The sequence below is a fragment of the Lissotriton vulgaris genome, chromosome 5, assembly GCF_964263255.1.
Source record: "Lissotriton vulgaris chromosome 5, aLisVul1.2, whole genome shotgun sequence".
In the NCBI taxonomy this organism is placed as follows: domain Eukaryota; kingdom Metazoa; phylum Chordata; class Amphibia; order Caudata; family Salamandridae; genus Lissotriton; species Lissotriton vulgaris.
In genome coordinates, this window is record NC_141693.1 from 372,177,567 (window position 1) to 372,197,589 (window position 20,023).

At 44.9% G+C, this 20,023-nt stretch overlaps 1 protein-coding gene across 1 annotated transcript in view; it reads right to left on the bottom strand.

The window, feature by feature from the left end:
- The window catches only part of RNF207 (ring finger protein 207), a 900,262-nt gene that overhangs the window by 44,343 nt on the left and 835,896 nt on the right, over positions 1–20,023 (bottom strand). Inside the window, exon 15 of the mRNA XM_086921721.1 lies at positions 16,702–16,753. Coding sequence (XP_086777847.1) covers positions 16,702–16,753 — 52 coding nt within the window. The remainder of the gene's footprint in view (positions 1–16,701; positions 16,754–20,023) is intronic.

A 20,023-nucleotide genomic window follows, 5' to 3' on the forward strand; every position in this document is an offset into this window, starting at 1 on the left:
TCCATAATTTAAGAAGGGGGAAATCCATCAATCAAGTCCCACACTCCTGATTCATAAATCACAATCACCTCATCATGCATTCCCAAATTTCATCATAATGACTCACACATCACTCACACACTTTCACAGCTCAGGTAATATTAAAAATTGTGCATGACAGCCACAGGATGGTCAGAGGACAGAATGAAAAATAATCGGGGGAAGGGGTAGATACAATACAGCTGCCCCCGCATGAACAACGCCACAAGCGTTTCGGTGTGTTGCCCCATCCGGGACTACACCTTCATCAGGGCGTAGATTAACAATAGGAAGTGGGACAAAACACCTGTAGATGTAAACAGATGGGACACACTTTTCAGAATAGACGCTAATACTCACAAGCAATGAGTTTTGTGTAATAAGCACATCACACAAAAAAACTCCTTGATAGGCTCCGTAAAGACAACAATTTATCTATATATAACCAATATAAACTGGAATAGACAGCTAAAATAAGACAAAGTGCATAGGATCACCATTTATCCAAGAATAATGAGAAACATCATTAGAGACACATTTCACACAGGCCCACTCGCCCAGGTAGAAAGAAAGCTGCATGTTTCCCTGCTTTGCTCTTTGGCACGGGTATTTATATTTTTCCTTTTCTAATTCTGTAACTTTCTTTCTACCTGGGCGAGTGGGCCTGTGTGAAATGTGTCTCTAATTATGTTTCTCATTGTTCTTGGATAAATGGTGATCCTATGCACTTTCTCATATTTTATTTGTCTATTCCAGTTTAATGGTTATATATAGATAAATTGTTGTCTTTACGGAGCCTATCAATGACATTTTTGTGTGATGTGCTTATTATAGAAAACTCATTGCTTGTGAGTATTAGTGTCTATTCTGAAAAGTGTGTCCCATTAGTTTACATCTGCAGGTGTTTTGTCCCACTTCCTATTGTTCATCTCCTCTCTGATGAAGGTGTAGCCTCGGCTATAGCAATACACCGAAATGCGCGTTGGCGTTGTTCGTGCAGGGACAGCTGGATTGTATCTACCCCTTCCTCCAGATGATTTTTTCATTCTGTCGTCTGACCATCCTGTGGCTGTTATGCACTATTTTTAATAATACCTTAGCTGTGAAAGTGTGTGAGTGATATGGGAGTCACTATGATGAACCCTGGGAATGCATGATGGTGTAATTGTGATTTATGAATCAGGAGTGTGGGACTTGATTTATGAATTTTCGCCTTACTAAATTATGGAGTGTTATGACTATTATTTTTTTGTATTCATTAAATGGTGAAATGCTTGTTTAAAAATAAATAAAATTTCTATATGTTTTGCAAAACTTGATGTGCTCATGTATCTTTGCCCTTGATCTGCTCCGTTGACAGTGGATTAATTTAAGGATCCTTTTCTAGGGCCTTGTTTGACAGTACGGGGCAGAGAGATTTATTGCTTTAGGTGCCTTTGATTTCCCCTGTTTACCTGCCCCCATCTTGCCAGGGGTCCCCCTTCTTATATCCGCTTTAATGACTAGTCATGACTTGACGGATGTATGGGCAGCAAAACATCCTGCTGACCCAGGATATACATATTTCTCATGCCCTCATGAGAAGTATGCTAGATTAGACTATTTTCTGGCTTATTCCTCCCTGCTTAGGGCGGTGGGAATAAAGAAACTACCAAAATTGCTATCCGATCATAACCCACTAATTATGGATCTAGCACTTCAAGGGGGGACTATGCTCAAAGCAAATGGACATTTGATAGAATATTATTGACTAATGAGCGGTATGTGAAGTATATTAGACAGCGGGTGATACAATATTTTGAGATGAATCGTTATAGTTCATCACGATGCATGGTCTGGTATAGTTTAAAGGCAGGGTTGCAGGGGGAAACAATCAGTTTTTTAGGTCAGGCCAGGAAACGAGAGAAAGGTGGAATTAATGGTTTGATCGAAGGGCTGGGAATATCAGAAAAAGAGCACACCCTCGCCGTTAGGCAAAAGCAGGAAGCTGTGTAGGTATCATTACGGTAGAAATTACCGGTAGTGAAAGCTGAGATTTATAGTTATTATAGTAAGAGGGGCGGCAGGCTTTCAGGCATATGAAAATGAGAGCTATGACTACAGGGAATCGGTGGGCAAGCTGTTGGCTTAGCGCACTAAACAGAGGATCGCTAGGAATAACATTGCTGAAGTTAAAGGGCAGGACGGTTCGCTTACAGACGTAAAGAATATAATTAAGGTTTTGGAGAAGCTTTATCAAGATTTATACCGGCAGGATAATCTTGACCCTATATTATCAAGCGAAAATGAAACCGTTATGGGGGATCAACGTAGGGTAAGTAAAGAAATGAGGCAGGAGATGGAAAGAGAGATAACAATAGATTAGGTCCTACTAGCCCTACAGTCCATGGCCTCAGGAAAAGAAGCAGGCCCTGACAGAATACCTCTGCAATTCTATAAAGCCATTCAGGAGGAGATTGCTCCATTACTTCTGGACCTGTTTCTCGGAGTACAATACCGTGGGGTCCCCCCAGAATCCTGGCAAGGAGCATATATTCAGATTTTTACATAAAAGGGGAAGCCTCCTGACAACCCCGCATCTTATCGGCCCATATCCCTCATGAATGTGGATACTAAACTTTACTAAAAAATTCTCGCGTCTCGGTTAGGGAGGATCATAGCTCATCTAGTCCCACCATGGCAACACAGGTTTATACCAGGAAGAGGCACAACAGACCATATTAGACGTGCTATAGCCTTATTCGATATAACTGAGGTAACAGGAGAGAAGATGGCAATGATCACCCTGGACGCTGAGAAGGCATTCGACCACGTCTCATTCAATCAATCAATCAATCACAGCATTTGTATAGCGCGCTACTCACCCGTAAGGGTCTCAAGGCGCTTGGGGGAAGGGGTCCGCTACTGCTCGAACAGCCAGGTCTTGAGTTGTCTCCTGAAGGTGAGGTGGTCCTGGGTCAGCCGAAGGTGGATGGGGAGGGAGTTCCATGTCTTGGCCGCCAGGTAGGAGAAGGATCTGCCTCCGGCGGTGGCTCTTCGGATGCGTGGTACGGTGGCGAGGGCGAGGCTGGTAGACCGTAGCTGGCAGGTGGGCGTGTAGAAGGTCAGGCGGTCGTTGAGGTACTTGGGGCCCAGGTCGTGGAGAGACTTGTGTGCATGGGTGAGGAGTCTGAACATGATCCTCTTGTTGACGGGGAGCCAGTGCAGGTCCCTCAGGTGGCCGGAGATGTGGCTGCGTCGGGGATGTCCAGAATGAGTCGGGCGGAGGCGTTCTGGATGGGTTGGAGTCTTTTCTGTAGCTTGGCTGTGGTTCCGGCGTAGAGGGTGTTTCCATAGTCCAGTCGGCTGGTGACGAGGGCCTGGGTGACCTTCTTCCTGGCTTCGGTCGGGATCCATCGGAAGATCTTGCGAAGCATGCGAAGGGTGTGAAAGCATGATGAGGATACGGCGTTGACTTGTCTGGTCATCGAGAGGGAGGAGTCCAGGATGAAGCCCAGGTTGCGTGCGTGGTCTGTTGGCTTGGGGGTGGTGCCCAGGGCTGGGGGCCACCAGGAGTCGTTCCAGGCGGAGGGTGATGGTCCCAGGATGAGGACTTCCGTCTTGTCTGAGTTCAGTTTCAGGCGGCTGTTCTTCATCCACTTGGCGACGTCTTTCATCCCTTCGTGTAGGCTGGTTCTGGGGGTGTCGGGGTCTCTGGTGGGGGAGAGGATCAGCTGGGTGTCGTCGGCGTAGGAGATGATGTTGAGGTTGTGTTGGCGTGCGATGGCAGCTAGAGGTCTCATGTAGATGTTGAAGAGGGTGGGGCTGAGTGATGATCCTTGCGGGACGCCACAGATGACTTCGGTGGCCTCGGATCGAAACGGGGGGAGGCGGACTCTATGTGTTCTTCCGGCGAGGAATGAGATGATCCACTTCAGTGCCTTCTCTTGGATGCCGGTGTTGCCGAGGCGTTGGACTAAGGTGCGGTGGCAGACAGTGTCGAATGCTGCGGAGAGGTCCAGGAGGATGAGTGCCGCTGTTTCCCCGTTGTCGAGCAGGGCTCGGATGTCATCGGTGGCTGCGATGAGGGCGATCTCGTGCTGTGGTTGGCTCTGAAACCGGACTGCGAGGGGTCGAGGGATCCGTTCGTCTCGAGGAAGGCGGCAAGCTGTTTGTTGACGATCTTCTCGATGACTTTGGCAGGAAAAGAAAGGAGCGAGATGGGGCGGAAGTTTTTGAGGTCGGTGGGGTCCGCTGTTGGTTTCTTCAGTAGGGCGCTGAGCTCGGCATGCTTCCAGCTCTCCGGGAAGGTTGCAGTGTTGAAGGAGGTGTTGATGACGTCCCGGAGTTGCGGTGCGATGGTGGAGTCGGCCTTGTTGAAGACGTGGTGGGGGCAGGGGTCGGTTGGAGAGCCGGAGTGGATGGTGTTCATCGTGCGGGCTGTGTCTTCGGTGGTCACCGTAATCCAGGTGCGGAGGGTCGCGGTGGGGTTCGTTGGTTCGGTGGTTGGGTGCGTGGATGGTGCGCCGAAACTGTTGTGGATGTCGGCAATCTTGCGGTGGAAGAATGAGGCGAGGGAGTCACAGAGATCTTGTGAAGGGGTGATGTCGTTGTTGCCGGTGCTGGGGTTGGAGATCTCCTTGACGATGCTGAAGAGTTCCTTGCTGTCGTGGGCGTTGTTGTCCAGTCGCTCCTTCAGTGATTTCCTCTTGGTGGTGCGGATGAGCTGGTGGTGCTTGCGGGTGCCGTGTTTGAGGGCGGTAATGTTGTCAGCGGTCCGGTCGAGGAGCCAGGCTTTCTCGAGGGTGCGGCAGGTCTTCTTAGAGTCCTTGAGTTCGTCAGTGAACCAGGCGGCTTTCTTGCTTCTGGGTCTGCTGGGAGGGTTCTTCAATGGTGCAAGGTCATCGGCGGAGGCGGTCAGCCACTGCGTGAAGTTGCGGGCTGCTTCGTTGGCGTCCGATGTGCTGGCAGGTGGGTTCTGGCTGAGGGAGGTGGTGAGCTGGTCGGTGGTGATCTTGCTCCAGCTCCTGTGAGAAACCTGTTGCGGGTGGTGGTGGGTTGTGGTTTTTCTGAAGCTGAAGTGGACGCAGCTGTGGTCGGTCCAGTGGAGTCCGGTGGAGTGGCTGAAGTTGATGTGCTTGCTGGATGAGAAGACGGGATCAAGCGTGTTGCCGGCGTTAAGCATGGGCGGAAAATTCGTTCCGCTCGCGGATTTTGCGGATTTTCGGTAAATTCGCAATCCGCGAACTCTCGCGAATTTACCGAAAATAAGCAAATTCGCACGCAGCAGATTTTTTTGCTTGGTGATACAATATTGCGGCGTGCGGCGTTCACTTACCGTCATTCAGCGTTTGCCGAGTTGTTTTTCTCAATATTTTGCGAGTGCTGCGCCATTTTGGATCTTGCTGCGGGATCCCGCGGGAGTTTGGAGACTCATCGCGAGAGTTCGCAATTGCGAACATGTAGATGCGGCGGGCAGCAACAATCTCGCACTCGCGAAATTACAAAATTTGCAATTCTGCACAAGAAATCCACCAGCAAGCAGCATAAACCTTCTGAAAATGATGATTTTTATCAGAATAACTCCTCAGGTTGACATTTGCCTGCACTTTTTTGGATTTGAGGCCTTTTTGACTTTCTTTGGATCACTTTTGGATTAGAAATCAACTTTCACAAGTAAGTTTGTTTGGGGCATTACAGTTGCTGTTCTGCAGAAAAACGAGTTTTGCAAAACTGAAAGCACTCAGCAGGTGCAAAAGTTCACTCATCATTAGTAACCATTCCCTGTAGTGCTTCCTGAGCGGCCCCTCCAGAGTTCAGTTGCCTACGTTTGTTTGGGGCATTACACTTGCTGTTCTGCAGAAAAACGAGTTTTGCAAAACTGAAAGCACTCAGCAGGTGCAAACGTTCAAACTCATCATTAGTAACCATTCCCTGTAGTGCTTCCTGAGGGGCCCCTCCAGAGTTCAGTTGCCTACTTGCAATTATTCTATGACCCTGCTCTGACCCTCACAGCAGGCTCATAGAATAGCTACAAGTAGGCCACAAAGGTCCTGGTAAAAAAAATTGCACTGCAACAGAAAGCAAATTACAGATAAGGAAGCAGGTGCCAGACAGGAAGTTTAAATTCGGTGACAAATTAATCAACCCTAAATTAATTCATGTCAGTTGAAGCAGGGCAGGTGTGCTTGCTTTCCCCCCCCATAATCTACAGTGATGAATCAGAGGGTGGCAGTGATGTACCAGAGGGTGGCATGGGTGAATCAGAGGGTGGCAGTGGTGAAACAGAGGGTGCTGTGAACCTGTGATGATGAACCAGACCTAGAAACAACAAAGTCGCGACCGTTGCGAGCCGACAAGTAAGTTCGCAATTGCGAACTGGTACAAAACCCTCGCGAACTGGCAGAAACCCTTGCGAACACAAAAAAAATCAGCAAATTCGCGAAAGTTCGCAGATTTTGCGGATTGCGAGTTCGCAAATACGCAAATTCGCGAACGCCAGATTCGCAAAATTCGCCCATGATTAGCCGGCGTAGTGGGTGGGGGTGTTGATCAGTTGCTTGAGACCGAGGTTGGCGAGGTTGTCCAGCAGGGTGGCGGTGTTGCGGTCCTTGTTGTTCTCCAGGTGGAAGTTGAGGTCCCCTAGGAGGATGTTGTCGGCGGAGGGGAGGGCGTGTGTGCTGATGAAGTCCATGATGTCTTCGCTGAATTGCGTGCGTGGTCTCGGGGGTCGGTAGATGAGGGTGCCTCTTAGGGTCATCTTTGGGTCGGTGTGAATCTGGAAGTGGAGGTGTTCGGCGGTGGCGAGGGTGTCGTCGGCCTTGGTCGTGATGCGGATGGTGTTCTTGTGGACGATGGCGATGCCTCCTCCGGTCTGGTTGACGCGGTCCCTCCTGATGATTTTGTATCCATCCGGGATGGCGATGGCGATGTCGGGGGCTGAGGAGGCGTTCATCCATGTTTCAGTGAGGAAGGCGATGTCTGGTGATCTTGTGTCGAGGAGGTTCCAGAGTTCCAGAGTTCCACGGCGTGTCTGTGGACGGAGCGGGTGTTGAGCAGGATGCACTTGAGGTCACTGCTGGAGTTTGGCTTGGCGGGCGTGGTGCAGGTTCGGAGGCAGGAGAACTTGCAGGTTGTGCACGTGAAGGGTCCGTGAATGCGTCTCGGGGCGGCTTGGCAGTAGGTGGGGTTTCGGCCAGCATTGAGTGCGTTGAGGGCCGCGGCGTCGTAGGTCTGTCGGGTCGACTTGCATCGGTGGGGACCAGGGGTCCTGGCACTGGGCGCGGTCCAGGTGCGGACGGGCGCAGACGGGCTTGCCTCATGGTATTATCTATGGGCTATTATGGCACAGAAAGGGTTTGGGCCAGGTTTTATAATGGCTATACAGGCAATGTATTTTAGACCGTATGCAAGACTACAAATAATGGGACAAGTGTCAAGCCGTATCAATGTCGCCTGGGGGACAAGGCAGAGCTGCCCATGTTCTCCCATTTTATTTGCCCTATATATTGATATTTTCATTCAACATATCCTTCAAGATCAGATAGTTAAACCAGTCTGCTGTAACGGTTTTGAAACCAAGATAATGGCCTATGCCGACGATATCGCGGTAGTGACCACAGATCCAGATACAGCAATAATTCAAATACAAAAATTGGCTGGCGAATATGGCTGGAAATCAGGGTACCTAAAGATCACAGGGAAAACACAGATCATATGTAATTCTAAAACTCCCGAAGGCAGGATGGAGTAGTTTACCTTGGGATAAAGATCATTAGCAATGTAGACTCCATCTGGAAAATTAGTCTGTCACCCATGATAAATAAGATCAGAGCACAAACCTAAGATACTTGGACAGACTTCATCTGTCAGTTATAGGAAGATGCAAAGTACTTAAAATGGGAATTTTTCTTAAGATCCTATAAATGTTCAGATATATCCCATTTGAAATGGAAGACCTACTTTTAAAGAAATTGGACTCCATTTTTAGCAACTTTATCTGGAGATAGAAACTTAAGGCATCGTGTATGCAAGAAAAAAGGGGGTACCCCCGACTATAGTTCCTAATTCGGGATGTATAAACAGTAGCCAACATATATATGGCCGAATATGACTTCAAGTTCATCTATAACGACATTGCCCCTTTTAGTGAGTCCGTTACATTTTGGTCTCGCTATATAGATGATGTTTTCTTTATTTGGACCTCAGAAACAGCATCTCTCTCCACCTTTGTGTCTTGGCTGAACTTATGCGATGAGAACATTCACTTCACTGCTACATCAAGCCAAACACAGGTAGAATTTTTGGATATCAACATAATCAGTAAAGATAACCACCTCAATGTAGACCTGTATGTGAATCCGACAGCTCGCAACACACTTTTACATTATACCAGTTATCATCCGAAGACCCAAAAATCAAGTATCCCTTTTGGTCAATTCCTTCGAGTTCGAAGGAGCTGTTCCTCATTTACAGATTTTGACAAAAGAGCAGCCGAGATGAAAGACAAATTCATATCTCGAGGATACCCTAAACGACTAGTCCGTGACTCCTATAAAAGAGCCAGGTTCTTTGATAGGCAACATGTACTAACAGCATGCATCAAAGAACCAAACTCCAGGATGGTCTTTGTGACAAGACATTCAACTATGAATGCGAAACTTCAACACATAGTCTTAGCCAACTGGCATATTCTGAATGCCACTAAATCCAAAGAAAACCAGCTTCCCAAACCAGTCTTTGCATATAGGAAAAACAAGAACCATAAAGACCTGGTTGTATGGTCGAGAATGGAACCTAAAAACATTGCCTCCACACAAAGATCTTTAACTGGCATGACCCCTGTTGTGGGCAATTTCAAATGCCTCACGTGCACTGCCTGTGACTTTGCTATAGAGACCAAAGAATGGACCTTTAACAATAGATCTCTACTATCCCAAACCTTGACCAACTGCGAAACCACAAATGTGGTTTACCTATTGCTATGCCCTTGTGGTATGGGATATGTAGGTGAAACCGCTCGCATGATGTCAACCCGTTTGTCCGAGCACAGATCAGCTATCCGAACGGGGAAAATGCAAGCCCCTCTAGTCAAACATTATATGGAGGCCAAACACAATCTCAATGATATACGTTGGTTCATCTTGGAAAAAATACGAAAGTCATCAGGGACACAAAGTACACAAGTACGAAAATGTAGAGAAGTGTACTGGATTTTCACTTTGGATACTTACACCAAAGGACTGAATAACGAAATACCCTGGGACCAGGTCCTCAAATACAACCATAGCTAAATCATTGACACATCAATAGTATCGATTTCCCACAGTTACTCTATTTTTGAAAATTAATATTTCCCGATTTTATACACCAACTTTCTGTTTCTGAAAATTTCATAATCTGGTAATCTCCTGGCCCTTTAATTATATTCTACCTTTACCAAATTTTATTTGTAATAACAGCCATATACTGTAAAGACACCTTCACAGATCTGTGAAACCTTCTTTTTTGGCTGTGCGATTCTTTCCAACCAGATATAAACATCTTTAATAGGAGCTTCACCATCTGCTTCGTCATAGTATAACCCTGTTCCAAGATGTCCGCCGCCTTAAACGGAATCACCCAGTAAATTCCGTTCTGTCCCTTTTCACTTTCGGACACCCAGAACTGTGACCCGGCCCTCGTATAGGTCGGATTGCGCGAGCAACTTCACCATAAAAACATCGTCAACTTCCTGGTGCTTTCTCCTCACCCGGATTGTCCACCGAGATGCCAGATGACCCCACCATTGGAACGTATGCGGGACCCTTGAATCAGGTATCTACTCGTCCTCATCCCGACAGACCCCAGCCCCAGTTTCATAGCGTCATGCCGTCTTAACCAGGTTTTCCTCCCCTAATTTTTGCCCGTATATTTTTCTGGTCCCTAGATAATCCTGCCACAGAAATCCAAAATGCAGAGTGAAGCACCCGACCAACAGACCCCTTTATAGAAACACCCGGCGGACCACCCAAGTAGGTATTACATCCTTTTTCATCCGCTTCAGATTTCCAACCCTGCTTTGTACAGCTACCATGCCTGTATTCACAGGTGCATTTCTTTTTTGACCATTTTTCCCATTTTCATTCCTAATGTCTGCCCGCATATCCACTCTGCCCGCAGATAACCCTGCTACAGAGATTGCAACCTCATCTAAAACGTAGACCCAAACACCAGTCAAACAGATCCCAACATTGGAAAACGCGGCGGACCGTGTGAACAGGTCTCAATTCCTTCATGTTTTTTCCAGACTCCTTGTCCCCCGTTCAGCAAAATAACAATGACTACATACCCCGGTGTGTTCCACTTTTCGAACAAACTTCTCTCTCCTTCCCTAGAATTATATTCAAGTCAATCGCTTTTGGCATATCAACACTTATGGTTCCTGAAACACCGAATCTCACAGAATAAGGTACTTGGGTTTCCTAACAATCTTAGCATTCTGTTCTTTTACGTTTTGGATTCCAACCTAATCACTGGCTTCCCTTGGAATCCATTGTTATCTCCCTCTGTAGCCTACATTACACAGCAACGGATTATCCTTTACAAGAGTACTTTCAATCTTATGACTCGTCCCTCAGGTATTTTTAAACCCCCTCTTATTTCTTTTTTCAACCACCACCACTTACCTTTACTCAGCCCCAGGCCCCCGGTTTAATTTGGGTTTTCCGAGTCTCCATTCCATACAATTCTAAAATTGTCAGGACAGGATGTATATCTACCTACCTCCATGGAACACCTAGACTCTGTAACAAACCCCAGCTCATGTAAATAGTCAGTCAGGATGCGCACAAAGTTGTATATATATATATATGTATATAGTAGGGTAGTTTAGTGTATTTTCAGGGCAATTTTGCTCTTGTTTTTAACCACAACTCTGTAAAAATTTAAAGACTATGTTTTTGTGAACGTATATGATTAGGACAATACACTGACACTGATATGTATCTCTATGTATTTTTTGTTTGCATAGGTTTATTTGGAATATTCATGGCTTCCTGATGAAGGCTCACAGCCGAAACGCGCGTAGTAACCTGTAACCTTTAGCCATGTTTTTAAATTGAAATGATTAGTTGGATCAATATCCAAAACAAAGTCTCCGTACAATGAATTGTAATGCAATGTACTGCAAACTGAAATGAACAAATCTGTACAGCATTCTATATATGTAGATTGTCTATCCCATATACATAGGAGACAAAAATGTTTGCTTTTTAAACCATAACTGAACAAAATAAAATAAAATAAACATATATTTTTGTACCATGCACATTGTTTAGATATAGTTATTACTGTCTGATGTCAGTTTATGTCCACCAATTATCTTTGTTCCTAATTATTTGTTCTTTCAAGAAACTTAAGGCATCGCCACATTTATTTGTAACACACCCACAAGATAGCGGAGGTTGGTCAGCCCCTAAGCTTAGATTTTATTATTTTGCCACGTTCTTGCAACAGATGACATTTGTAGCCTCTTTAGGAAACGGATATATGACTACCAGGAACCAAGAGGTGAACATGGGTATCCCTTCCATATAGGAGCTGGCAATTGGAAAGGCAGTGCAGGGAGTACTTCTTCGACAAGTGGAGGCTAGCTATTACAAGAAGAAGTGGTTTAAAGTGATAATAGCAATTTGGAAAATTTGGAGCAAAATGGTAGGGCTTATGCGCATTCAGGAGAATAATAGATGCACACCTTTGTGGCGATCTCCTTTATTTCCCACAACAATGTATGATAATTTGGGTAGACAATGGGAGGAAAAGGGTATTATTAAGATTGGGGATCTTTTTTCCACTGATCAGAGGCTGTCATTTCCAGATCTGCAGAGAAGATATGGAATAATGGTTGGGACTGTTGTTTTAAATGTTTCCTCCTGTGTTCTTTTTTTTCTTTTCTCCCCCCCCCCCCACACACAGGTATCCTGGGAATGAAACTGCCTGCCTCTTTGTACAATTTATCTCCCTGTTTTTATCCTAAATGTATCCTCCCCCCCAAAGTCCTTTGTTTACTTCCTATCTATCCTGTAATGTGCTCTGATACCCTAACAGGTTTAGTTTGCACTCTATAAAACTCTAAATAAATAAATACTTATTTTAAGAATAAGCAGATCATCAGTTTTTTAAATCAAATAAGTAGGGAAAAGATCTCCACAAATACAATTCCTCTAATGGAGGCTATGTCTTACTCCCAGATCAGAATTAAACATATATATAAAATATTAATAGATACACTTCCTGATGACCTGGAAGCAATAGAAACCAAATGGGCCACCAAATTGGGAAATCCTGACACTGATCTTTACCAGTCAGTTGCATTAGGTAAGGGAACATTTCTCGCAGCCAATTTAAAAGGCCAACATTATCATAGCATCTCTGATCTCTATTTTACTCCTGCAAGGCTTTTTTGCTGGGGTAAAAGAGAGGATGACAAATGTCCATGATTCGATCAAGGGCAGGCGGATACAATGCATATGTTTTTTGGGTGTGAGAGACTAAGACCTCTAAAAGAGGGAAGAGAGACATTCTTTTTAGCTGCACTGGGAGTCATAGTTTGAATAACACCTACATTGATGCTATTAGGATGTGATGAGAAGGAACAACATGATGTACAGCAGAATACATTTCTTTTCATCACAGTCGCTGTAGCTCGGCTACTTATTGCAACACAATGGAAGGATGCTGACCGACCTACGTATCACACCTGGCTGGGTTGCTTTTTGGCCATATATAATCTTGAAAGGTCATTGTATAATTGTAAAGGCCGCGTGCTAGCAGGAGAGGCAGGAACATTTGGACTCCAATGAATTTATGGCTTACAAGGCACAATGCAGGGAGAGATTGGTTGGCCTAGATTGAAGAAGTCAGTGAATTGGGCATTACTCTTCTGTTCCCTCATCTCTTAAACTTTCTATTATCTTTTTTATTGTGTTATTTGCTTTATATTGTCTGTATGGACTGTTTGCAGATTTCAGGTGTTGTATCTATATATGAAATATGAAACTGTATGAAATTTTGACAACAGATATCAGACAACATTTTATTTGTATCCATGAACAACTATATCTATCTTGTATACTCTCTCCAAATAAAATAAAAAATAAAAAGTAAAAAAAAACAACATTTTTTATATCATCACCTCAGATTTCACGTTGAAAGACAATTCATGTGTTCCTTCACAAGCCATAAACCCACTGCTCGGTAGAAAAGTCATGTGATCCCAGTAAACCAGCCTCGCCATTCTTGGGGCTAACCTATTAGCTATTACTTTCACCAGCACCCTGCAGGTAGAATTAATTAAGAACAGAAGGTAGAGTAACCAGCATTGTCTTGATTCCTGAAACAACTTATGCAGAGCACCCCGAAATTCCTCACCTTCTGATTCAGCATCTGTGCACATTGTTTCCTGCAGCCCAATTACCACTGTATCTCTTGTTTCAGTGTGCTCGTCCCAAACCTAAAATGTGATGGTATCCTGCCACTGGAGAGAGGTCACTTATAATCCCTAAAGATATTATAATCTTTAACTGCATCCCTCCAGGGGCACATCTTCCTTACAACTCTACTCTACATTCTTGCAACGTTGGAAGAACGTTGGCGTGATCTGAGGTCTCTTGCCGGACTCACTGAATAGTCATTTGAAAAGAGGAAAGACAGCCTTTTGGACTCTGGCTGGAGAGGTTTTTTAATTGTTGTTTGCCACACACTCACTTGGGCTTCCATAGGGGATGTATGTGATTTTATAGAAAACAATTTAATTAAATGCTATTACTTAGAAACCATTTCACCTAAAAGGGTTAATGGAAATTTTCAGGATGAATGACATTTACCATTTCATGGGAATCAATTCATAGAAAGTCATTTTTGAGAAACTGGTTTCTGCACACTTATAAATATAGGTATAAATGAAGACCTAGGTCTTACTTTCAGAAACATTTTTGTTAAAGGTACTCATTTCAATCCTATACATCGGGGGACATTATTTTGGATTTTATATCTTATACGTTGTCAGGCAATTAATTTGGATGCTTTTAATTCACTGATACCTTCACTGATACCTTACTACCCATAAATACCATTATTCTCTGCCCCCTCAATATCCTCCCCACGCATATACTATACCCATTTCTGGCACTAATCTCCCATCAATCCCGAACCGTTGAAATCCTTTCCACTCCTAAACTCTACCCATCTCTTAACCTCAATCACCCTGTCCATTGCTAAATTCCACCCATCACTGAAGCCTAAAAAACACTTTCTATGCATAAACCCAACTCTTAATTACTTAAAATCCTACACCACCCCTAAACTCCACTCATCCTTGAACCCTAAAAAGAAACTCGCCACTCCTAAAACCCCTCACCACCCCTAAACTCCAGCTTCCCTGATCTTTAAACTCTTTCTACATATAAACTCTAACTATTTCTGAACTCTTATTACCCCTACAAAACCCCAAACTCTGCCTATTCCCAACACTAAAAACCCTTCACCATCCCAAACCTCTACCACCACTAATCCGTAAAAACACTCACCAGTATTAAACTCCGCCCATCCGTAAAACCTAAAAAACCTCAGCACCCCTATATGCCACCCATCCCTGAACCCTAAAAACCCTTTACCACCCATACACTCCACTCAACTGTGAACACTAAAAACTCCTCACCACGCCAAAATCCATCAATGTCTGATCTCTAAAACACACTCACAACCCTGAATCTTAAAATCCCCTTCCAAAACATCACCTATCCCTGAACCAAACAACCCTCACTGCCCTTAAGTTTCTGTATGTGTATGTGATTTTGAATGTTTCCTTAAAATGATCTTTTCTTTAAAATGTTTTCTTTAATTTTCGGCTTATTTCTATTTCCTTAAATTTGATTTTCCTTAAAATAGTTTGTCCATGATCTGGTCTCCTTCAAAGTGGTTTCTCAGTTTTCGTTTTTCTATTTATTTGCATACATCATTCCATATGCCTATGTCAATCATTTAAAGCTGCAAGTGATAGGTCGTGGTGGTCCTTTTGGTTCCACTGTTCTAGTTTCTGTATCTATATAAACCTACTAGCAGCCCGCCCCAGCGTTGCCTGGGGCAGAAGTGGGCTGGGGGCAGCCTTTCCGGATTGCGGCAGCATTGCCCGGGGCAGAAGGGGGCTGGGGGCAACATTTCAGGCTTGGGTGCACTCCCGCCCCGGCCCCCGCCCGCCCCGACATTGCCCAGACCGCCTCTCGCCTGACTCCCACCTCGCCTTTGCCTTTGCCTTACCCTGCCTGCCCCGACATTGCCCAGACCGCCTCCCGCCTCCCGGCTGCCTCCCGCCTCCTGCCTCTCGCCTACCGCCTCGCCTTTGCCTTTGCCTTCCCTGAGCCGCCGCTCTTCCCCGCGCTCCGGACTTCACCACCACTCCTCGCTGCTCGTCACCGCTCCTCCCCGCCTGTCGTCATCACGCGCGTTGCGGACATCGCTAGGTCGCGGCCAGCGCTACGTCGCGGCCGGCGCTACTTTTAGGGGACTACTTTGTTTTTAAAGTTTAATTTTTTAATTTAAGTTTTTTAAAAATTTTATGCAGCCTATGTCCATCTACACACCCTGAGGATTACAACAATGTATTGGGTGTGTGGATTGGCGCTGTGGTTCCCGAGTTTACCTTGCCAAAATGCTTCTGTTCTCTCTTTATAATAGTAGTATAGATTTCTTTAATTGATTTTTTAATTATGAAACTTTCTGCCGTTCATCTTCAATCAGTTGTTCTGTGTTCCATTAATGCATTTAATTTGCTTGATGTTTGCTGACCCTTTAGGACTGAGACGAGTAAGAGAGAGATAAAGTAGTAGCTCCCAGAGTACTTACCATTAATCTTGATTATGTTGACTTCTCTATTCTTCGTCGCAGTCCTGCTCCTGTCCCTCTCTTGGAGAGAAGTACATTAATATACATGTTTTCTTGGTATATGCAGGAAGTTGTAAAGGAGACAATTCCCCTTATCGTGCTTCCTAGCAGGGGTTGGAGGTAAGAGCTTTTTAGGAACCTGTGTTCAGGATGAAACGCCCTCACTCTTAGGACTGGGACATGAAATAAAGAATTCAGTGTAATAAAGATTGGCAATAATTAATCCAGGCATCAGAACTTTCTATGTATGTAACTATATAATTCCACGTCTGGTATTATCCTGCTTTAGACACAGGCCAGGGACAATCTTTGAGTTAGTACTCTCATACCTGGGACAACTGCGAATTAACATAACCAAAAATCTGCACAATAGGTAATGTTACGTTCTGAAAACTATGGTTATCCATGACTTCAAACTATATCACGAGAAGCATGATCTGCACCTATGTACAGATGCAGAATAAAGATAGTTGCTCTTTAAATAAATGTCTGCAATGCATTCACTTTCTCGCAATTGTTTGCATGCATTGCAGACAATGTAGCATGGGAACATGGAATGGGACTCACACACTACCTGGTGTCTCTGGCCAGGTGTCCTCACCATGCCCAACACTCAAGGATTTGAGTATTAAAGACATCCATAAAGAACAATGATGTGATTGTGCATGTTGTTGATCAAATCACACAAGCCTAAAATGTTATAAGCAACCAATACAGAAATAAATGTCTACATTTATGTAAAGCAGAGATGTTAATGGCACAAAACTTAGCACAAGGCAATACCTTCATAAATTTCCTGTTCATTTGCCACTCTTTGATATGTTTCCTCCCAGATCTAGAAACAAAAACATTTCACTAATAAATGGATGTCAAATACAAAAGAAATGGAAGATTATCATCATTAATTAAGTAGCACTGAATTATTTAGCAGGAGAATAAGGATCAAACATGCTATCACCCCTTCTGTTTAATGTATGTGTTACACCCCAGGCAGTTATCCTTCAGACACAAGGTCAGACATCACATCAGCATGCTGATAATACTGAGGTAGAGGTGTTTGATTTAGAGATAGGTGACAACAGAAAGTGTAGCACAAACGTTTAAATCCAATGTCAGCACCTCTAGTAGCCTAGTCACAAATTCAAGGGTGATTACGTAGCAGATGTTACAAAGGAAAATAAATTTCCATTTGCACCATCAGGTCTACAAACGAATGTTGCTGCTCTGCCAAAGGTTGGTTTTAGTTCAACCACTCACATTGACTGTGCATATCATCCACCATATTTGTTACAGTCAGCACTGTGCAGTTTTACTGAACAAGTTCACTGGTTTCTGTGTTTCAGCTTCTGGCTTTTGGGAAAGAGATTTAGGGCCCGATTGGGATGTTGGGTGGAAAGCCTCCAACCAGCAGTTGCGGATTATCTCTGCCCAACATCCTGGGTTTCCCTCAGACTGCCGTATTTTGATGACGGCAGTCCGAACTAAACCAGCGGGGAGATTCCGCTCCTCTTCTGACGGGCTCTGTGAACCCGTCGGAACAGGAGTAGAATAGTAATCCCTATAATGACGGCAGAGCCAGGCTCAGCTCCGCCGTCGGAATTACGATGCCAGCTTCAGACAACCAATCCATCTTGGCCTTTCCTACATGGTTTGGCTGTTGAGAACTGACTTTGGGGACACTAGCAGAGCCTCCTTCCCCCCTGGCCCTACTCAATGGGGCCTAGGGGGCACTTATGGTGCCCCCCTCAACATCCTTGCACCGTGTGGCAGGCATTGCATGGTGCCTGCCACATAATGCAGGTATGTTTCAAATCCTCCATTTCTCAAGGGAAGATTGTGCTGCAGGCCTTTCCCGCTAGCCGCACAAGCTTCCTTTGAGAAAGAGAGGTTTGTGACCACACCTTGGGCGGTCGCATCAATATACTTCGTTCAGAACCGCGGCCCTGAGGTTGGGCGGTTCCTTTCCGCAACAGTGTCGGACAGGCCTAAGTTGGCCTGACATCGTCATAAGGCCCTTTGCGGTTGCTGTATTGTAAGGGTTTTCCTTGATGTTCATGCAAGAAAGCTATGCAGCTGCTCTAAGTTAAAAAAACACAATTAAAAACAAGTGTTGACAAAACCAATAGGTCTACCTTTAAAGTGCTAACACATGCCATTACAGACATGCAGAAGGGCTATTTGTATCAGCTAATATCTGAAAGCTAGACCTGTTGACTTTGCCAATGGTAATTGGCCTGAGATTGAGCAGTACAGTCCTGCAGTACCAAACTCTGTTAACCCCTTGCCTGCTGATGACGGAACCGCTCCGTCATCAGCTGCGGTGGCGCTGTGCTGATGCGGAGCGGTTCCGTCATGGCCCGCTCGGAGCGCCTGCGCGCCGTGAATTCCGCGCCTGCGCTGAGCGTTCCATTGAGCGGGGCGGGCCATGACGGAACAGCTCCGTCATAAGGACAGTGCAACCGACGCTGGTGACGGAGCGGTTCCGTCACCAGCATGCGGCCGCCGCGCTGCCGCCCCGACCCCTTAGCACTGCGGCGGAATAGCCGCCGCAGTGAAGGGGTTAATTGTTGTCCCAAAAGTAAACTGCATAAGCCTGCATTGAACAGGCTTTTACTTGGTGTCCCAAGAGTGAGTACCAGAAGTCTGCAGTCTTGGCCCACCTTATGACCAGAACCTAAAGTCAAAAAGTTGCAAAATTTAGAGCTCTCCCCTGCCCAAATTTGTCTTATTCAAGAGATGCATTTGAGCTATGCAGAGTGTTGTACTATATTCCCTAAATATGCTTGGGTAAAATATTTTTGCTCTTCTGAGCAGACAGTTCACTGCAAGGGTGTGGTTATATTGATTAAACTGGGGGCAGGTTGTTCCATCAAATCCATCCAAATCGATCAATCTGGGAGGTGGGTAGTGGCGGTATTGGATTTTGTTAGCATAGAGCTAGCATGCACTTCTTTCTATGGTCCTAATACAGACGACAGACTCATATTTGTAAATTGCAATCTAAATTAGTAGAAATAGCCTTGCCTCTAATTATTGGGGGTGATTTTAATGTTCTTCTTGATCCCCGTAAAGATAGATCAAACCAGAGCCACAAATTAGGGGCACCCCAAGTTTGTCGTGCCATGAAGAACTTGCTGCATGACTTAGAGCTTGTGGATGTGTGGAGGCATAAGAGGGGCAATACAGAGTGGTACATGTTCTATAGCAAGAAGTACGGTCATTCACCTAGAATAGAAAATGTGTTAATGGACAGGTGTAGTTTGGATAATACGATTCGTTTTACCGTTTTCCGTAGCCACTTATCTGATCATGCCCCATGTATTGATTTCTGTAGTGAGGAAGAAACACAATCTACAACCCACATGAATGTTTAAAAGATCTATGCTGGCTGATTTTGAGATTGCGTGGGCTCATAAATCACCAACCTTAGATTACTTCTCTATAAATATTGGCACACATTTTTGGACTATGTCTGGGATGCTTTTTAAGGCCAACTTGAGGGGCTTGCTGCATAGTCTTATCTGCTCAAAGAACAGGGCTGAGGCCTGGGAGCTACAGCCTCTTGAGGGGAAAATTCTTTAGCTAGAGTCAGACAGGGTGCAGTTAAATCAAGGGAGCCCTGAAAGTTCGGTACAAGTCCAGAGGGACCTGGAATGTCTCCAGCAGGAGTACAGGGGCAGATTAGATCAGAAGTGTAGGGCTCAATGGTTGACCAAAAACATGCAAAATTTCGAGTATGGTGAGAAGGCAGGTGCCCTATTAGCATAGAAAGCAAGAGCGGATCGCACTAAAAATAATATTAACGAACTGAAAATAAATGAAAGCGGAGGGAAGTCTAGTAGCTTAGAGGAAATGCAAGCCTGCCTCCTTTCCTTATTCTCAGAGCTATATAGAGGAGACAGTACCTAATACCGAATTCCTCCAATCCTGGTTAAGTGAGAAGTCTCTTCCGACATTAACTGATGAAAGTCACGAAAGTTTAGACGCCCAAATAACTGAAAGAGAAATTAACGAACAAATAAATAAATGCAAAAATAATAAAGCAGCAGGCACGGATGCGCTCCCCAGTTAGGTTTATAAACTTCTTTTGGACGAATTGGTACCA